Raw genomic sequence first — 22239 nt, 5'->3', positions numbered from 1 at the left:
CTCGAGACGCAGTGACAGAGGGACGATGTCTGCTGTCCCTGACAGCAGACATGTCCCTGCATGCCCAGGGGGGGCTGCGATGTCGCCCCCCCGTCGGCGATCGCTGTGATTGGCTGTTCAGTGTGAACAGCCATTCACAGCGTTTTCCTGTGTTACCAGCGAATCGGACGCTCGGTAACACAGGTGTCAATCACCGCCGGGCGTCAGGGGGCATGAGGGGGTCATCGGTGACGATGACACCTCACCCCACCCTCACCCCACCTGCCCCCAAGGCTGTGATTGGTCCGTGGGACCCACGGACCAATCACAGCCAAGGCGCGACATTTAAACTGACGGTGACTGCGCTGCAGACGCCATTCCGGTCTGGAATAGCGTGCAGAACGGTCACCGTGCCTGCCTGCCGTGAATACCGACCTGATCCTTGCTAATACTTACCTGATCCTTGCAAATACCTTACCTGATCACCTTATCACTGCTTGTAGCGTGCTGGACGCTTCCTGGATCTGACTTCCTGAGACTTCCTGCTGCTGCTGCAGTGTGATAGAGAGATAGAGAGATAGAGAGAGAGATAGAGAGAGATAGAGAGAGATAGAGAGATAGTGACAGAGAGAGCTATATTTTGTGTCTGCTACCCCCCCTTTTTGGGGGTGCAGGGGTTTTCTATATATAAATAACTGTCAGTGCTGCTGCTGCAGTGTCATACAGTGATAGATAGTGATAGATAGTGATAGATAGTGAGAGGTAGAGAGATAGAGAGATTTGTGTCTGCTACCCCCCCTTTTTGGGGGTGCAGGGGTTTTATTTTATATATATAACTGTCAGTGCTGCTGCTGCAGTGTCATAGAGTGATAGATAGTGATAGATAGTGAGAGATAGAGAGATAGAGAGAGATAGTGACAGAGAGTGATAGAGAGTGTATATTTTGTGTCTGCTACCCCCCCTTTTTGGGGGTGCAGTTTTTTTTTATACATATAACTGTCAGTGCTGCTGCTGCAGTGTCCTAGAGTGATAGATAGTGAGAGATAGTGAGAGATAGAGAGATAGAGAGAGATAGTGACAGAGAGTGATAGAGAGTGTATATTTTGTGTCTGCTACCCCCCCTTTTGTGCTGATCAGTATATCTGTGCTGATCAGCAACTTTTTGGGGGCGCAGAGGTTTTTTTTTTATATATATACCTGTCAGTTGCTGCCAGTTGCACTGTCAGTTGCACCAAAGGTTGTGCACCTGCTGTCCCTCACTGGTAATCAGTGTCGCATCACTGATCACCTTTTTTTTTTTTTGTGAGTGCTGTGGGGTCTTTTTTTAATTTTTTTTTTACACACACTGATTTTGTGGGTGTCCTGTGGCCACTGTGCGCCGATCAGTGACGTACATCACTGATCAGCTTTTTCGGCACAGGGTTGATCAATTTTTTTTTTTTTTTTTGATCAGATTCCTGTTGCCTTTGAGCGCTGTTCAGTGACAGACGTTACTGACCAACATCTGTGCTCAATTTTTGGCGCAGGACCTTTTTTTTTTTTTTTTAACCCCTTCAATTTTTTATTTTTAACCCCTTCATTTTTTTTTTTTTTTATTGGTATAAAGTATTTTTTTTTTCTGCACCACATACACACTACACACTACATACCCCCCGGATTGAAATAAAGTTTGTACCCCCCCCTACACTATACACGTGTTGAAACATTTCACTACCAGTAACACAAAAATAAAAATGGCATCCCAAATGTCCTCCCAAATGTCCTCCCAAATGTCCTCCCAGTCATCCAGGAGAATGTATTCAGTGGAGGAGGCATATGCCATGCTTGCCTCTGACTCTGACACAGGCAGTGATGCAAGCGGGGAATTTGAAGGATTCGTCTTAAGCTCCTCTTCCTCCTCTGGTGATGAGGGACCCCCTCAAAGACGCCCCCGTAGATCAGCTGAGATTCCCCCCCCAATAATTGATCTAGTATGGACCCCACCACCAGACAATTTTGAGCCCCAGGTTCCTGAGTTTTTGGCCATGCCAGGAATCCAATTTGATTCCACAGGTCTCAGAGAAATTGACTTTTTCAAATTATTTTTCTCTGATGATTTTATAAATTTAATGGTGGACCAAACTAATTTATATGCCCAGCAGTTTATTGCTCAAAACCCCACGTCATCATTTGCTAGGTGGACCCCTGTAGATGCAGTAGAGATGATGACGTTTTGGGGTCTGGTGTTTCATATGGGCATAGTAAAAAAGCCAGAAATTAGGCAATATTGGAGTACAGATGTTCTGTACAGTACTCCATTTTACCGTATGGCCATGCCCCGGACTCGATTTGAGACAATTCTTAAATTTATACATTACACCGATAATGCACAGTGCCCACCCAGAGATGATCCCACCTTTGACCGGCTATTCAAAGTCAGGCCGGTCATTGATCATTTCAGTGCCAAATTTGAAGAGGTGTACATCCCTGAAAAATTTATTTGTATCGACGAGTCCCTTATACATTTTAAAGGAAGGGTTAAATTCCGCCAGTACCTTCCCAGTAAGAGGGCAAGGTATGGCATAAAAATGTATAAACTGTGTGAAAGCACCTCAGGGTACACCCACAGGTTTAGGGTTTATGAAGGGAAGGATTCAAGAATTCAACCGCCAGAATGCCCCCCCTCCCTCGTAGGTGTTAGTGGGAAAATTGTCTGGGATTTAGTGCACCCCTTCCTGGATAAAGGTTATCACCTCTATGTGGATAACTTTTACACCAGCATCCCCCTGTTTAAGGCCCTTGGTTCAAGAGGTACAGCAGCTTGCGGTACTGTGCGCAAGAACCAAAGAGGCCTCCCAAAAACGCACATTGCCCAAGTAATGAGAAGGGGTGAAAGCAGGGGAATATGCAACGAAAATATGTTGTTGGTCAAATATAAGGACAAGAGGGATGTCCTTATACTGACAACAATTCACGGAGACAGTACCACCTCCGTCCCTGTACGAGGTACCAGTACCCACACCTCAAAACCTAATTGTATCCTGGATTACAATAGGTACATGGGCGGAGTGGATCTTTCAGATCAGGTACTGAAGCCGTACAGTGCCCTGCGGAAAACAAAAATCTGGTACAAGAAGGTGGCCGTGTATATCATCCAGATGGCACTGTATAACGCTTACGTGCTATTCCGTTCTACCGGCCAGAGGGGGACATTTATGCACTTTCAAGAGGAAGTCATAAAGGGCCTAATATTTGGGAACCAGCAGGCAGAGGGCCCCAGTACTTCTAGTACTGGTCCCCGTATTGTACCAGGGCAGCATTTTCCTGATGAAATCCCCTCCACTGGAAAAAAGGGCAGGACACAAAAAAGGTGCAAAGTTTGCTATAAAAAGGGAATAAGAAAGCAAACTATTTTCCAGTGTGACACTTGCCCCGACAAACCCGGCCTATGTATAAAGGAGTGTTTTAAAATATACCACACATCTATGGAATATTAGGTTCATAATTTCACCGTGCTTCGGGGGTCTTGCTAATGCCACATAGCACCCACCATTCATTCCACCAGAATCTGAGCCGCAAAATCCAAAAATCACTCCTTCCCTTCTGAGTCCTGCCATGCACCCAACTGGTATTTTTTGGTCACATGTGAGGCATTGCCGTACTCGGGAGAAATTGGGGCACAGATTTTGGGGTGCTTTGACTCCTTCATTCCTTGTGAAAATGAAAAATTTTGAGCCAGAACTGCATTTTTGTGCAAAAAAATGTAATTTTTCATGTTCACTGCCCACTTGTATCAAAATTGGTGAAACCCCTGGGGGTTTGAAATGTACACTATACCCCTAGATGAATTCCCTGAGGGGTGTAGTTTGCAAAATGGGGTCACTTGTGGGGGGGTTCCACTGTATTGGTGCTTTGGGGGTCTTGCTAATGCGACATAGCACCCACCATCATTCCACCAGAATTTGTGCTGCAAAATCCAAATATCACTCCTTCCCTTCTGAGTCCTGCCACTTTTTGGTCACACATGAGGCATTGCCGTACTCGGGAGAAATTGGGGCACAGATTTTGGGGTGCTTTGTCTCCTTCATTCCTTCTGAAAATGAAAAATTTTGAGCCAGAACTGCATTTTTGTTTAAAAAAATGTAATTTTTCATTTTCACTGCCCACTTGTATCAAAATTGGTGAAACCCCTGGGGGTTTGAAATGTACACTATACCCCTAGATGAATTCCCTGAGGGGTGTAGTTTGCAAAATGGGGTGACTTGTGGGGGGGTTCCACTGTATTGGTGCAACATAGCACCCACCATTCATTCCACCAGAATCTGTGCTGCAAAATCCAAAAATCACTCCTTCCCTTCTGAGTCCTGCCATGCACCCAACTGGTATTTTTTGGTCACATGTGAGGCATTGCCGTACTCGGGAGAAATTGGGGCACAGATTTTGGGGTGCTTTTTCTCCTTCATACCTTCTGAAAATGAAAAATTTTGAGCCAGAACTGCATTTTTGTGTAAAAAATGTAATTTTTCATTTTCACTGCCCACTTGTATCAAAATTGGTGAAACCCCTGGGGGTTTTAAATGTACACTATACCCCTAGATGAATTCCCTGAAGGGTGTAGTTTGCAAAATGGGGTCACTTGTGGGGGGGTTCCACTGTATTGGTGCTTGGGGGGTCTTGCTAATGCGACATAGCACCCACCAAAATTCCACCAGAATCTGAGCTGCAAAATCCAAAAATCACTCCTTCCGTTCTGAGTCCTGCCATGCACCCAACTGGTATTTTTTGGTCACATGTGAGGCATTGCCGTACTCGGGAGAAATTGGGGCACAGATTTTGGGGTGCTTTTTCTCCTTCATACCTTCTGAAAATGAAAAATTTCGAGCCAGAACTGCATTTTTGTGTAAAAAATGTAATTTTTCATTTTCACTGCCCACTTGTATCAAAATTGGTGAAACCCCTGGGGGTTTGAAATGTACACTATACCCCTAGATGAATTCCCTGAGGGGTGTAGTTTTCAAAATGGGGTGACTTGTGGGGGGGTTCCACTGTATTGGTGCTTGGGGGGTCTTGCTAATGCAACATAGCACCCACCAAAATTCCACCAGAATCTGAGCTGCAAAATCCAAAAATCACTCCTTCCCTTCTGAGTCCTGCCATGCACCCAACTGGTATTTTTTGGTCACATGTGAGGCATTGCCGTACTCGGGAGAAATTGGGGCACAGATTTTGGGGTGCTTTTTCTCCTTCATACCTTCTGAAAATGAAAAATTTTGAGCCAGAACTGCATTTTTGTGTAAAAAAATGTAATTTTTCATTTTCACTGCCCACTTGTATCAAAATTGGTGAAACCCCTGGGGGTTTGAAATGTACACTATACCCCTAGATGAATTCCCTGAGGGGTGTAGTTTTCAAAATGGGGTGACTTGTGGGGGGGTTCCACTGTATTGGTGCTTGGGGGGTCTTGCTAATGCGACATAGCACCCACCAAAATTCCACCAGAATCTGAGCTGCAAAATCCAAAAATCACTCCTTCCGTTCTGAGTCCTGCCATGCACCCAACTGGTATTTTTTGGTCACATGTGAGGCATTGCCGTACTCGGGAGAAATTGGGGCACAGATTTTGGGGTGCTTTTTCTCCTTCATACCTTCTGAAAATGAAAAATTTCGAGCCAGCACTGCATTTTTGTGTAAAAAATGTAATTTTTCATTTTCACTGCCCACTTGTATCAAAATTGGTGAAACCCCTGGGGGTTTGAAATGTACACTATACCCCTAGATGAATTCCCTGAGGGGTGTAGTTTTCAAAATGGGGTGACTTGTGGGGGGGTTCCACTGTATTGGTGCTTGGGGGGTCTTGCTAATGCGACATAGCACCCACCAAAATTCCACCAGAATCTGAGCCGCAAAATCCAAAAATCACTCCTTCCGTTCTGAGTCCTGCCATGCACCCAACTGGTATTTTTTGGTCACATGTGAGGCATTTCCGTACTCGGGAGAAATTGGGGCACATATTTTGGGGTGCTTTTTCTCCTTCATACCTTCTGAAAATGAAAAATTTTGAGCCAGAACTGCATTTTTGTGTAAAAAAATGTAATTTTTCATTTTCACTGCCCACTTGTATCAAAATTGGTGAAACCCCTGGGGGTTTGAAATGTACACTATACCCCTAGATGAATTCCCTGAGGGGTGTACTTTGCAAAATGGGGTGACTTGTGGGGGGGTTCCACTGTATTGGTGCAACATAGCACCCACCATTCATTCCACCAGAATCTGTGCTGCAAAATCCAAAAATCACTCCTTCCCTTCTGAGTCCTGCCATGCACCCAACTGGTATTTTTTGGTCACATGTGAGGCATTGCCGTACTCGGGAGAAATTGGGGCACAGATTTTGGGGTGCTTTTTCTCCTTCATACCTTCTGAAAATGAAAAATTTTGAGCCAGAACTGCATTTTTGTGTAAAAAAATGTAATTTTTCATTTTCACTGCCCACTTGTATCAAAATTGGTGAAACCCCTGGGGGTTTGAAATGTACACTATACCCCTAGATGAATTCCCTGAGGGGTGTAGTTTGCAAAATGGGGTGACTTGTGGGGGGGTTCCACTGTATTGGTGCTTGGGGGGTCTTGCTAATGCGACATAGCACCCACCAAAATTCCACCAGAATCTGAGCTGCAAAATCCAAAAATCACTCCTTCCCTTCTGAGTCCTGCCATGCACCCAACTGGTATTTTTTGGTCACATGTGAGGCATTGCCGTACTCGGGAGAAATTGGGGCACAGATTTTGGGGTGCTTTGTCTCCTTCATACCTTCTGAAAATGACAAATTTGGAGCCAGAACTGCATTTTTGTGTAAAAAAAATAATTTTTCATTTTCACTGCCCAGTTGTACCACAATTGGTGAAACCCCTGGGGGTTTGAAATGTACACTATACCCCTAGATGAATTCCCTGAGGGGTGTAGTTTGCAAAATGGGGTCACTTGTGGGGGGGTTCCTAACTTTTAGCATCTTATGGTGCCTTGAAACCTACATGGTGCCTAAAAAATAATCTCATAAAAAGGAGGCTCCAAAATCAAGTAGGTGCTCCTTCTATTATGAAGCCTGTGGTTTGGTCACCGTGCACACTAGGGCCACATATAGGATATTTATGAAAACAAAATAATTGGGGGAATCAATTTTTAGTCACATTTCTCTAGTAAAATGTACTGTGTTCCTTATAAAAATGTATTAAAATTGCAAATCTGCAAAAAAAAAGAAATTTTGAAATTTCACCTACACTTTGTTTTAATTCCTGTGAAACACCTAAAGGGTTAACAAACTTCCAAAATGCTGTTTTGAATACTGTGAGGGGTGCAGTTTTTGAAATGGCATCATTTATGGGGGTGTCTCACATACAAGTCCCTCAAAGTCACATCAGAACTGAACTGGTCCCTAAAAAAATCAGTGTTTGAAATTTTCTTGAAAATTTGAGAATTTGCTATTCATATTGTAAGCCTCCTAGTGTCCCAAAAAATTAAAAGGAAGTTGAAATAATGATGTCAACATAAAGTATACATATGGTCTATGTTAGTTATTCACTATTTTGAGTGGTATGATTATTTGTCTCACAAGCAGAAAATTTAACATTTTGCAAATCGCTAAATTTTCCATTTTTTCACGATATTTTGGTATTTTTCACAAAAAAACACAGACTGTATCGACGAAAATTTACCACTAACTTGAAGTACAATGTGTCACGAAAAAACAATCTCAAAATCACTGGGATAAGTAAAAGCAAAAAAAAGTTATCCCCACTTAAGTGAGACATGTCAGATTTGAAAAAAAGGGCTCTGTCAGGAACGCAAAAACTGGCTCTGTCAGGAAGGGGTTAAAAGGACAGAAGGCTGCGTGGACACAGCATGTATTAGAGGACAGAAGGCTGCCTGGACACAACATGTATTAGAGGACAGAAGGCTGCCTGGACACAACATGTATTAGAGGGCAGAAGGCTGCATGGACACAACACCTATTAGAGGGCAGAAGGCTGGGTGGACACAGTATGATTTAAAGGACAGAAGGCTGCATGGACACAGCACCTATTAGAGGACAGAAGGCTGCTTGAACACAGCACCTATTAGAGGACAGAAGGCTGCTTGGACACAACACGTATTAGAGGGCAGAAGGCTGGGTGGACACAGTACGTATTAGAGGACAGGAGGCTGCGTATTAGAGGATAGAAGGCTGCTTGGACACAGTACGTATTAGAGGACAGGAGGCTGCGTATTAGAGGACAGAAGGCTGCGTGGACACAGCATGTATTAGAGGACAGGAGGCTGCATGGACACAGCACATATTAGAGGACAGAAGGCTGCTTGGACACAGCACATATTAGAGGGCAGAAGGCTGCTTGGACACAGTACGTATTAGAGGACAGGAGGCTGCGTATTAGAGGATAGAAGGCTGCTTGGACATAGCACGTATTAGAGGACAGAAGGCTGCTTGGACACAGCACATATTAGAGGATAGAAGACTGTGTTGACACAGCATGTATTAGAGGATAGAAGGCTGCTTGGACACAGCATTTATTAGAGGGCAGAAGGCTGCTTTGACACAGCATTTATTAGAGGGCAGAAGGCTGCTTGGACACAGCACATATTAGAGGACAGAAGGCTGCTTGGACACAGCACGTATTAGAGGACAGGAGGCTGCGTGGACACAACACGTATTCGAGGACAGAAGGCTGCGTGGACACAGCACGTATTAGAGGACAGGAGGCTGCATGGACACAGCACATATTAGAGGGCAGAGGGCCGCTTGGACACAGCATGACTTAGTTTGAAATGCTCATGATGGTTAAAATCATCCAAGCAGCTACAGTAGATGGCAAAGAAAACAACATAAGAGATTCCGTGCATTGTCTGCCTAGTTCTGTCTCCTACACGCACCTAAATTCCGTCTATCATGTAAACCCCCCTTTGGAGATGCCTAGAGCCAGCCCACATCATGCCACAGATCATGTAAAACCCTGACACCCCCAACCTCATTATAAAGTACAAATATGCTGGATTTTGACTAATAAAAAGAAGAAAAGGAACACTGACAGCTTTGTGGCTGCCGTGACGGAACAGGGCACCGCACCAGAGGAATCCCTACACAGGCCAATTGTCTTTAAATGAAGCGTGACAGATTAAGAACACATTTATAATAAATCCAGAGCTAAGAATATGTCCCGTTTCCTGGATTTCGCATGGAAGACAGAGTATTTTCAGCAAGGAAGCCGTATAAATAGGATGGTGTGAGAAATGGAAATTCTCCTCTGCATTATTTATATAGAATGTCTGCGGATATAATGAATCAGATCCCCGCCCCAGTAATGTCCATGTTACTGTACACCAACATGGAGAACTCTGCTCTGGGGGCGTCCTGGGCTCTTAACCCTTCAATGGAAGAGAAAACATTCTGGTCTACCAGGTTATGTACTGAGGGAAGCCTGGTGGCTGTGAGCGCATTGCCTCACCCTTCTTCCTTAATGCAGTGTTTGCCAAACTCCATCTCCAAAACAGGGTTGGAGTGTCCCATATACCTGAAGTGGGTGCAAATACCAGACATCCGCACTCTTTCCATAATGTCAGGTTCCACACCGCTGCACTCATATTATACATCCTTATTCTATAGTACATGTAATATAGCAGCGCTGCACTCATATTATACATCCTTATTCTATAGTACATGTAATATAGCAGCGCTGAATGTGACCCGCTCTCACGGTTTTGCCTCTTCCTAATTGGGTCCATTGGGTCCGCTCCCCCCCAGCCACGATTCACGGCAAAACACCCCCCCCCGCACCCCCCCTTCCGCGATTCGCTGACCCCCACGACCCACCCTCCCGCTATTCATGGACCCCCCCCCCCGCGCGCTTCGCGGCCCCCCCTCCCGCGATTCATGGCACCCCCTCCCGTAAATTGCGGACCCCTGCCCCCCCTTCCCGCGATTCACGCCCCACACCACCACCCCCACGATTCACGGCACCCCCTCCCGCGATTAGCGGACCCCCACGATCCGCCTTCCAGCGATTTGGGGCCTCCAACCCTCCCTCGATTCACGGACCCCCACAACCCCCCCTCCCGAAATTGGCGGACCCCCGCGACCCCCACTTCGAGCGATTCACGCCGCCACCCCCCCCACACCAGGATTCATGGCACCCCCCACGCCCTCCCCCCCCTCCAGCGATTCGCGCCCCCCCCCCCTCCCGTGATACACGGGGACCCCCCCCCCAGCACCCCTCCCGCGCTTCGCGGCCCCCCCTCCCGCGATTCATGGCACCCCCCTCCCGCAATTGGCGGACCCCCGCGACCCCCCCTTCGAGCGATTCACGCCGCCACCCCCCCCCCACACACCAGAATTCACTGCACCCCCCACGCCCTCCCCCCCTCCAGCGATTCGCGCCCCCCCCCACGATTCACGGACCCCCACACCCCCGCGGAATTCGCGGACCCCCGCGACCCCCCCTTCCCACAATTCAGGGCCCCCCCTTGATTCACGGCACCCCCGCGCCCCCCTTCCCGCCTGTGCCCTCCCCCCCCCCCAGCGATTACCGGAACCCCCGCGCCCCCCCCCCCCTTCCCGCAATTTGCGGACCACCCGGCCCCCTTCCCGCAATCCCCCCCCCCCACGTGGACCCCCGCTCCCGCATTTCCCGGACCCCGGTGCGAATGGGGGATCCTGTACCGCCACAAGAAGGTGCCGTTCCCTAGGTGGGAAATCCGGCCTTGGCTGCCGCGCTGCAGGTTCCGCCACTGGCAGAAGCCATAAGTATCCCCACGGTCCTCTACACCAGCGCCGCAACTTTTATCAATGTCTTCGCCACATACCACTATTATACAGTCTCCTGCTCTCATGCACGCTCACTCCCTCCCAGTGGGAGGAGACGCTCACCCACTGCCGACCATCAATGATTTCAAATCATTGATGGTTTATGGCCGATGTTGAATACTTTTGCCATAGATGTGGGAGGACCAGATGGTTTCCCTACATCAATGGCAAAGGAGAACCAATCAAGTTTCTAATTGTTTTAAAGTGCCAGGACACGGAGCATAGCTCCGCCCCGCCCACACCCAGAAGTCCAGGCACCGAGTCCTGATTGACCCACGTCCTATTCAGTCAGATATAATGGATGACCATCGATAGCTATCCAAGTAATATTTTACTACTATCGATGGCAGGGTGCAAAATCGCCATCAATGCCAACCATCGATGGCGTCTGCACCAATGCCTATCCCTACTCTGCAACAGCCAAAAACCTTTACTACCCCTCATGCCCACACAACGCTATCACTGCCCTGCCTCCTGTTCTCCTGCCCCGTAACTTCCGCCAGTGGGGACCCGCTCATCCTGTGTTGCCCACATTCCCCTATCATGCTCCCTAACTCCCACCCAGTAGGAGGAGACACTGACTCAGGGCCACCATCCTGTACTCCTGTGCTGCCACGCTGGACCCTCACCCACTGGCAGAAGCTGCACAGTGTCCCCCACCCTCCTCTTTAGTCCCCCGTATGCCCACACACCCCTATCACTACCCAGCCTCCTGTTTTCCTGTGTCGTGACCTCCGCCAGTGGGGAGCCGCTGACTCAGAAACACCCTACTATACTATTGCACACACACACCTAAACAACATGCACACACAGCCCCACACCCACAAATGTCACTGTACCCTCCACTCTATTAATGTACATCTTACTCTGTAACCGCTTTTTAATTAAACAAAACAATACACACCCCCTTTCACATTATATGCTCTCTATTTAACACATTTCACACACAACTCAAGTTGCAATACAGGCATCTTTCATACAATTCTAACCATCTTTCTCATATACAAATGTTCACAAATTAAGGGGGCGCAGCCCCTTACACCGGTGTGAAGAGCGCCCGTAGGGCGCGATGAATCACCTAGTATTATATCCTCATATATAGCTGTCCCCCCCCCACCAGTTCTCACTATTACACCCTAACATACACCTGTATATTACACCCTAGCACATAACCCCCCCCCCACCAGTTCTCACTATTACACCCTAACATACACCTGTATATTACACCCTAGCACATAACCCCCCCCCCACCACCAGTTCTTATTATTCCATCCTAACTTACACCTGCCTACACACACTCCAGTTCTTAATATTTCACCCTACAGTACACATTTATAGTAAACCCTAGCATGTCACTGCACCACGCACATTCCTATAAGTACACCCTTGCAGTATTTACTCCTATATATTACACCCTAGCATATAACTGCCCCCGAACACACATACCAGCTCTTACATATAACTGCCCCTGCACACACATACCAGCTCTTACATATAACTGCCCCCGCACACACATACCAGTTCTTACTATTCCACCCTAACTTACACCTAGCATATAACTGCCCCCTCACTCACACACACGCACGCTTTTTTTAATTGCACCCTAACTTACACACCTGTATTTTACACCCTAGAATATAACTGCCCCCCTCACTCACACACACAAGCTTCTTTTTATTGCAGCCTAACTTACACCTGTATATTACACCCTAGAATATAACTGTCCCCATCACACACACACACACACACTAATATAGGTCTCCAACACAGTACTGTGAATATTCCTGTTCAGCAGCTGCAAAGAACAAAAAGCCACGTTCTCCTATGAAATGCAGCGCTCCTGTCACGGCACCATAACTCAGCTGGTTACACAGTCCTCCGTGGGTAATAAAAGTATCTAACCACATCTGAGGTTATATTTCAGCTGAAATAAAACCTCCAGCCATCCCCGCACAGCTCATCAGGGAGGACCACAGAGAAACAAGTCCTGCTTGAGCACAGGTGTACCAATCGATGTACACAAGTGTGGGAGGATAACTGATCTATAAGCCGGCAAACGCTTACCTTGTAGCGCACATGATTTTTGTTATTCTAATATACTAAAAGTGTTTTATGCAGTTTGATGTGCCCGCTGCTTAATTTGCTGCAGACTGATATAGGGAGGCAATGACAAAATAGGACAGTCCATTCCTGTGTACCAGGGGACAAGCATTGCTGTTGGTTCCTACGACAAAAGGGAACATTTTTTGCCCATTGGGAATGTCCTTATGAGGTAATAATGTAGCCAGTAAGCTAGAAGCTCTGTCACCCGGGACATGTAGACAATAAGCAATTGCGTCATGTAATCTCCTGAAGCTCTGGCAAGCGTAGAGTTCGAGGCGTGAGAGATCCTTAGATTCCCAATGGATCTGTGTTGCCTCCAAGCCAGAGACGATAGGCCTGTGCAGGTTAAATACTGGCTGAGGGTAAATATTTTATATTGACACTGCAATTTAGAGATCAGTTTGAACACAACCCAACCAAATCTAACTCTCTCTGCACTGTTACATCTGCCCCACCTGTAGTGCAGCATGGTTTTGCGCACTTGTGTGCTTTTTGTTGCATTGCTAACAAAACTGAATCAGGATTAAAGTGTAGGGAGTTATGTACACAGAAACGGACCTGTACTTTCTCCTGTTACTGCGTGCACCAAAGCAGCGGATCGGAAATTAGGTTTATTATCTATAAAGATAAATATGCGTATTGGAAAGTTAGTGCCCCCTGCGGAGTCACTGATAACCCCTTTTGATATCATTCTTTGCATGTTTAAGAAATACAATTTGGCTAATAAATGCATCTTTCAGTATGTCCTGGGGGCTGTGATAACACATTCCCCACATTAAACATACGGTCAGCCCAGTGTTACACGTGAGGCTCTTGACTTCATCCTGTATGCCGAGGAAATGCTTCTTATACCACAGAGGAAACAACCACTACAGCAGTGATTCCCTGTCATTAGCCCAACGCTGGAATCCCGACTGCACAGCGGGGGGAGCGCAACGAGGCCCCTTGCGGGCACAGTGGCTCGCTGCGCTCGCCACCTATTGTATTCCCCCTCGTGGACCCCCACAAGGGAGCAGTCGGGGTAATGACTGTCGGAATCCCGACTGTCGGTGAGTTGTCTGGCACCCGATTCCCTAAAAGCAACCCAATAGGCCAGTATTTTGGGATATCCAATTCATGGTTGTGTACAAAGGGTGTGGTAAAAACACATCGACAGTCGGGATTCCGATGGTATAATCAAATTGACTGACATAATAATTAAGTCTCCTGTGCCAAAGTATGGATATCCTTAAAACCTGGACTTCTGGGGTGCCATGTATGGAAACCACTGTGCTGGATTCAACACTATGACTTACAGATGGTTCCGTATGCTGCAGTCAAGCCAAACATCCCTTCTCAGTGCGCCAGGTCCTGGGCCTTTCAGCTTTTGCCGAGCGTCTTCCTCACTGAAATATGTGTTGTAGTCACAGTGCAATGCACAGACCGGCTTCATGAGACATGACACATGTATATCAGCGTGCGACTGAGTCTGATCTGTATACGAAGCACATCGATGCTGTGGCTTTTTTCACGCGGAGTTCCGTGGTGTTTTGTATAAAGACTCAGTCACAGATATACAAGTGTTGCTGGGAAATTAATCGGCACAGTCTTGTAAAGCAGTTTTGGCCCAACGGAGAACAAACATTTGTGTTAAAATATGTCCAGCTTCAGTTGCTCGTATCAAATGCCTAACTCATGGCATTTTGAATCTAGGTGTAAAGGTGCCCATACAGGTGCCGATTCCAGTATGCGTTTTGTGCTAAACTAGCACCGCATCGCATTGCATGGGTTGTGCATGCAATGTGATGCGATAAAAAGACAGTACAAAAAGTATGTGCAGCACATACCTTTTGTACTGTGCGATGAGGTGCCGCGGGAGCGCGTATCTCAAAGCACACATCGCAACGGCAGCATCGGCACGTGTATGGGCACCTTAAGAAACACATCTGTATAGCAGCAATATTACCGAATGTGCCCTGGACACCAAACTGGAAACACAGAACCTTGAATATGTAAATCCCTCCCCATCAAATTCGTTCCTCGCAGAACGTGGAAGAAGTATTCTATCCCAATTAATCAGTGGCTCCCAAACTCGGTCCACACACGGTTCAGGTTTTCCAGGTCCCCTGTACATTTTTTTAAATGTGACAGCTGGCGATACATAACACTCCAGCCAGGTGACCTTGAAAACATGACATGTGTGGGGTCCAGAGGACTACATTTGGGAAACACTACTATAGATGATCATATCGTGACACAACCCGTCCAATTATATTGTTCTAGTTGGAGAGGCTGACACCTGCACTTCACAGGCTGCGGACGATGGGACCTGGGAATCCATGCCAAATTATTTATTTACAAAAACATAGAACCTGCGCCTTGTAAACTATAAATACGTTGCTTTATGTTACCGGACCTTTCCCTGAAACACATTATAAGATGACGTAACATGCTATAAAGCACATGTATCATTATAAGAATACTGTACCTTTCTGCTACCGGCTTAGCGATTCGATCAAAGATGGCTTCCTGCTTTGTGTCTTGGTCGAAAGCCTCTCGAAACCTGCAAAATATCCAATAATTATGAGCTTTTATCACCTTCGAGTGTACAACAAGGCCTGATTCATGAGGCCCGGGTTTCTCTAGACAAACGTCGTCATCCGTTACCTCATAAACCAGAACGGAACAAAGTTCCTCTGTGTTCTGTTGTACTAGTATCAGCAAATTGATGGCGGAGATTAGTTTTGGGCAGTTAAATGTATTAATGTGGAATATATATATATTCTATATTCATAAAGCGAGACCTGCGGAAATCCAGGTGCGTGGCTGGCCGAGTGCGGGATTTGTACACTGTCTGACGGCACAGCCTAAGGAAATTAAACACATTCGGAGTACAGAAACCATTTTGCCAATTATTCTCTTTAGAGGTGGACGTGAAACTCTATTAATCACCAGGAGGATAAACAAGTCGCTCTGTTTGCAGTAATGTACGAAATCAAGCGGAAAAATGTGTCCATGACGTACAGGCGTTACAACATGTGGTGCTCCAGCTGTTGTCAAACTACAAGTCCCAGCAGGCTTTGTATACCTGTGTTGGCAGGCTACAGTTGTGGAAGCCTAGAAGGGCAACTAGTGAAGTAGGCAGGAAGTAAAGATCCCCTCACAGGACGAGGAGCTAAATGGCTGATAGTTTATCACCCTCCACTTTATCACTTGTTAATACATTTGGCCCAATAACCGTTATGCTGCGTGTGAACAGGATTCATTGGTGTGTGTATTCATACATTGTGTATGTGTTTTCAGAAGCAGCTTACCACTACAATGAATAACAGGGCGTCACATGGGTGCCGCTCCCACAAGGCCACGCCCCCATTTTGCAGCCTTGGGGGTATTGCCAGAGCTCTGTGAGCTGCTGGCCCTACCCTCTATCCCCGTGAATAGACAGTTGGGATGTATGATATTTAACACTGGAAATATCACATACAGATGTAGTGTTTCTCTTCTTTGCTCGGCGCCCGCCAGATCCCTTTCACTGGCGAGCGCCGGCGATAGGGACTGGGACGCGTGTGCGTCCCAGTATCACGGCAGCTGGGCAGCATCTCCCTGCCGGTCTCCATTTCAAGGAGACGCTGCCCAGTTCGGGGGGGTCGGGGCGGCGTGGGGGACCGGCGGTGACGGCAGGGGGGAGGAGACAGGGACCCCCGGCAGGCTGTTGCCACGGGGCGCGGGAGCGTCTCGTGCTTGCACGCCCATGGTGGTACCCGGCTGCTGGCGATGGAATCGCCAGCCCCTGCAAAGAAGAGAGACGCTACATCTGTATAACCGAACCACTGACCACCTCCATCCTCATAGTCTTACAATGTAGCGAGCTTTAGCCATCCTCATACAGAAATTGAGTCTGCAACTTATCAGAGGGCAAAGGGCGTTATACCTGAACTTGTAGCTTTCACGCTTGTTATTCACAAATCCGTCTGCCAAGTCGCGAGGTACAATGATCTCCAAAGATGGGGCACCGACCTCTTCATTACTAATAGAATAGATCTGATAGGTTGGAATAGAAAATAAAGATTAGAATCTACTGCTCAGATCCCAACAGAATATACTGTATAATGGGACTGATTCAGCTTCATACGCAGCTTACACACGCATCAGCGCACAAATGGAAAATGCAGCTGCAGTCTAAGGGAGGGCAATGCAGTGTTTTCGGGGCATCGGCATGGTGTTGTGGGGGGCGTGGTCCAGACAATGCAGGTGTGTCTGGACCGTTAGATCAAAAAAAGGGATTAGGGTGGTCTCCGTGCGCACTATTTGACTGTGGGGAAACCTGCACCGTTAGATGTCACACGCAGCTGTTGCAACCCAATACATGGCGGCCCGGTGAATGTCTTTGCAGCTCGAATTGTTCACAAAAATACAACTCAAGCTGAATTAGGCCCAATGTTCTGGATCTGTGACAGAGGAACAACCCTGATTAGCATATAGAACAACACTATAAACATGAGATCTGTTCTAGAACTGCCACAGGATTTGTTTACCAAAGTCTGTTGTGGTTAGGTAAAAGGATTTGAACTGAGTCACAGAAACCAATCAGACGCTTGCTTTCATTGTCGGTCCTGCGTTAGACCATTACAAGCTGATTTCTGCTCAATTACTGTGGTTCAGTCTAAACACTGCACAAGAAAACAATGTTATTAAATGATCCATCAAGTCAACCACGTATGGCACACTCTATAATATAAATAAAAACACATGTGTTAGGATAGATGCTGTTACTATCCAAATGTAGTAATAGGGTAAGGCGAATGGAACAGAACAGGGCAAATACATGGGCAGGATAGGTGAGCCAAGTGGCCCCTGCCTGCACACCCTCCCTGACTACATCGCACCCCTTGCCTGCACACTGCACCATCCCTGCCTACATAGCAACCCCCCCCCCGTGCCTGCCTACATGGCACCCCCTGCCTAGACACCCCCTCCTGACTACCTACCACCACCAGCATGCACACCGCCCTCTGCCTGTAACCGCCCCTTGTCAGTATACCGCCCCCTGTCTGCCCATCTCCTCCTGCCTGCACACCGCCCCGTCAGCAAACCGCCCCCTGGCAGCAAACCACTCCCAGCCTGCATACCCCCTCCTGTCAGCAAACCACCCCGTCAGCAAACCACTCCCAGCCTGCATACCCCCTCCAGCCTGCACACCGCCTCCTGCCTGCCCATCCCCTCCTGCCTGCAAACCGCACACCGCCCCCAGCCTGCCCATCCCCTCTTGCCTGCACACCGCCCTCTGCCAGCAAACCGCCCCGTCAGCAAACCGCCCCCTGCCTGCCCATCTCCGTCTGCCAGCACACCACCCCCTGCCTGCACACTCCTTCCTGCATCCACCCCATCTGTAACCCCTCCCCCCCCTCCATCTGCATACGACCCCCTGCCTCTTTACCACTACCTGCCTGAATATCACCACCTCCCTTCAAACCCAGTTTTCTCCCCACGCTTTAAATTACGGGAAGTCTGCCTGGTATTCATCCCCTTAGCGCCCAGCAGCCAAGACCCGCTGTCAGGAAGCCGGAAGCAGCGACTAGCCTGCCCTGCATGGACATCTGACAGAACTGGACAACACAGGCGCCTGTGTCAGCGACTGAATGCCGAGAGAGAAAGGATTGGTCAACAAGGAAGAAACTTGCACTACCCCAGCTCACCACCTGCTCCCAGTGGTAGGGTCCACGGGCAGCACATACACTGTATATAAGATGGAAAGCACCACCAGCGCACTGACCATTGAAACACAAGCAGTGGGACATCTACCTTTGGAACTGCAGTCTCTGGGCACCATCTATTCTTTTGTTTTTAGTTCTATGAGTGCCCCGTCATCTAGGAATAACCCCTTGAATTATAAAGTACACACAAGGTGTGTGCAGTGTGTACAAATTGTTTGTTGACATTTTGGACATTATTGTAATCCACCACCAAGAGGACATTATTACTTTTGACTGCCAACATTGCTGTGAGAGATTATTATTATTATTATAATTTTATTTATAAGGCGCCACAAGTGTTTTGCAGCGCCGTACAAAGGAACAGTACAGGGAGACAAAACAGTATTACATTGAATAAATAACAAAAATAGAGTACAAATAAATAGCGCCACAGATCAATACACATTACAGCTTAAATATAAGTAGTGAGGACTCAATCAACGTACAACTAGAGGCTAGAAGCCAATGATGGAGATGAGTATGCAGACGAAGATGGTCACTGAGTGTTTGAGTATAGGAGAGCTGTGAGTGACATGTGAAGAGAAGAGGGCTTTGACAACAGGAGGGAAGAGGGCCCTGCTCGGAGGATCTTACAATCTAGTAGGAAGGGGAGACAAACAGATTACAAGAGGTGCAAGTGAGGGGGTGGTGGTTAGATAGCAGGATGTAAACAGGCAAGGGGTCGGAGAACCATCTAGTTTATGCAGTGGAAGGGTACGCTTTGATTAATAGGTGAGATTTCGGTGCCCGTTTGAAGCTTTGCAAGGTTGGGGAGAGTCTAATGGAGTGAGGGATTGCATTCCACTGAAGGGGTGCAGCACGGACAAAGTCCTGTACTCTAGCATGGGAAGCAGTGATCAGGGTGGAGGAGAGACGACAGTCGTCAGCCGACCGTAGAGGGTGGGAGGGTGTATGAATGGAGATGAGGTTAGAGATATATGGAGCAATGGAATTACAGATGGCCCTGTATGTGAGTGTGAGGTGTTTGAAGAGGATTCTGTTGGGGAATAAGCTTAGTTGCGCTCGGTGAGAGAAAGGGTCTGATGCGAGAGATCCTCAAAATATTCGCTAAAAATAGCAGCATCAATCCCAGCGACTGTGCTTTTAGTATAAATAAATACATTCGAGAAAATTCATTGAAGTTTAGTTATACCACATTGAGGGCAGCGCGGTTAACTGAAACATAACATTTTCACTGCAGACCATGTAAGAGAGGACTCATTAATAGGAGCACACAACACACATACAAAGAAAAGATCTGCTGGGGGCACACTCTGTATCACTTGTGGATCGCCCGCAGCTGCGGAAATGTGCGCGTCCCCAGTTGTTTGTAGTTTGTAGGGGCAGTCAGTAGTTCTGGGCCTATAAGACAATGATAATTAATATGCTGTACATAATAATATCAAGTTTAAACCATTATGGTCATGATTTAAACATTTTACTATTATGACGGCACCTACCCGGCTACTTTTTTAATGCCACCCGGCTGGAAAAAAATTCTGGGGAGAACGTTGATACCCCTCTGCCTGCATACCACCTCCTTGGTGCATTTGCCATTGCTTTAAACTGGGATCGCATGGCCGTTCTAGAGGAACATCGTGACCATCGGTTGCCATGTTCCGTTGCGACTGCAGCCTGAATAAGTCTCACCTTTAGGTGGCCATACACCAGAACGACCTGCATTGACCTGTTTACGACCACAAGCAAAGCGGATGGGTCATACGAGCAGCACGCATGATCTGAGTATCAACCTCTTAAACCACAGGAATGCGTATCGTGCCGATATACCTCCCGGTGTGCACACAATCGATTGCACGACCATTGAACTTGTGAATTCGGGCCTGAGACCATTCTAGTGTATGGCCAACTTTACTCAGACTTGCAGTTTCAGGACGATTTGCGAGGGCGAGGAAACTACGAACAAGTTGCAGTACTTTGCCTCGCCACACACAGGACACTTTCCCAAATGCCAACTACCCCCATCCCTCCCCACAAACTCCTTTGTCTGTCAATCAGGCAGAGGCATTGGTAGTATAGCAGGAAGATCACAGAAACGATCCCTGCTGAACAGTCAGGCACCAGTAGTGAATACGGAGGAGACAGTATCACCGGCCCCTGGGGTCTGTTTGGAATTAATCAAATGGCAACACTAATGTGGGATTACCGGTGCGTGTAACTATTGCTGGTCAGTGGTGTGACTCATAAATACTGTAAACCTAACGCATCTAAATATAACCTAACACTGTATTAAACAGAGCAAAGATGGATCACTAGGTCATGTATAAGGTCTTAGCTAAGGCAACAACGGCCTACATACGTCGGAAGAAATGACACGAGGATTAAACATATACAGCAAATAACCACTTCAACATAAATAAGACATAACATCTGCGTGCTATTTCCATGAGAAAACTAATTATCACTGGGAGGGGATTCTGGATAAACCATCTAGTCACGGAAAGAGGATTTGGGGGTTCCATATCGGGATCCATGCACACAGCTGAACTAGGTGTATGGGTGATGCCGGGAGATATGACGAGTGGAATATGGAAACGATATGTATATAGGCGCTGGGATCCTGTTGGCCCACAAAAGTTGTTCCGCCAATTCCTCTGAGTTCAGCTGGATCCAATGGTAAAGGAACAATGTTGAAGTTTTCAACGGAAAACAAAACAAAAATGATTGTGATGTCGAAAAAAATCTTAAATTAATTGATATACCCCAAAACTCTAATTCGGACTCCCACTCAGATTGTGAGGGGAGTGAACATTCACATATAGGTTACTTTGGACTATATTTGATATAGTATCCTTCAAATCAAGGCCTTGAGAGAGATAGCTTAAGCTATCGAAACGCAATGGTGGAGAGGGACTGTGCTGATTCTGTGTCTGAATGTACTGATACCTGGCCAGCGGTTTATGGCCCTACCGCTGTCTCAGGTACCATCCTTTTTTCACATCTTACCTCTAGACACACTGTAGTCACAGAGCAGGTGCGTAGTGGACACCTAGTCCCAGGGTGGGTGCGTAGTGGACACCTAGTCCCAGGGCGGATGTGTAGTGGACAGCTAGTCCCAGGGCGGGTGTGCAGTGGACACCTAGTCCCAGGGCGGGTGCGTAGTGGACAGCTAGTCCCAGGGCGGATGTGTAGTGGACACCTAGTCCCAGGGCGGGTGCGCATTGGACAGCTAGTCCCAGGGCGGGTGCGAAGTGGACAGCTAGTCCTAGGGCGGGTGCGTAGTGGACAGCTAGTCCCAGGGCGGGTGCGTAGTGGATAGCTAGTCCCAGGGCGGGTGCGTAGTGGACAGCTAGTCCCAGGGCGGGTGCGCAGTGGACACCTAGTCCCAGGGCAGGTGCGCAGTGGACACCTAGTCCCAGGGCAGGTGCGCAGTGGACACCTAGTCCCAGGGCAGGTGCGCAGTGGACACCTAGTCCCAGGGCAGGTGCGCAGTGGACACCTAGTCCCAGGGCAGGTGCGCAGTGGACACCTAGTCCCAGGGCAGGTGCGCAGTGGACACCTAGTCCCAGGGCAGGTGCGCAGTGGACATCTAGTCCCAGGGCAGGTGCGCAGTGGAGATCTAGTCCCAGGGCAGGTGCG

The 22239-nt window shown here is 47.6% G+C and overlaps 1 protein-coding gene across 2 annotated transcripts in view; it reads right to left on the bottom strand.

Annotated features, from left to right (window-relative positions):
• Nucleotides 1-22239, bottom strand: part of KIF6 (kinesin family member 6) — a 253176-nt gene that overhangs the window by 229497 nt on the left and 1440 nt on the right. For both annotated transcript variants that reach the window (XR_014471556.1, XM_083175408.1), the window contains exons 2-3: nt 16821-16930; nt 15378-15452 (exon numbers count right to left, since the gene is read on the bottom strand). Coding sequence is in view for 1 of the 2 variants with exons in the window: in XM_083175408.1 (XP_083031534.1) it covers nt 15378-15452; nt 16821-16930 (185 nt within the window). In the remaining variant the exon portion in view is untranslated. The remainder of the gene's footprint in view (nt 1-15377; nt 15453-16820; nt 16931-22239) is intronic.

Source organism: Crinia signifera, chromosome 3, assembly GCF_055691185.1.
Source record: "Crinia signifera chromosome 3, ASM5569118v1, whole genome shotgun sequence".
In the NCBI taxonomy this organism is placed as follows: Eukaryota; Metazoa; Chordata; class Amphibia; order Anura; family Myobatrachidae; genus Crinia; species Crinia signifera.
The sequence above is the reverse complement of the archived record's forward strand: the minus strand, read 5'-3'. Positions and strand labels throughout refer to the sequence as shown.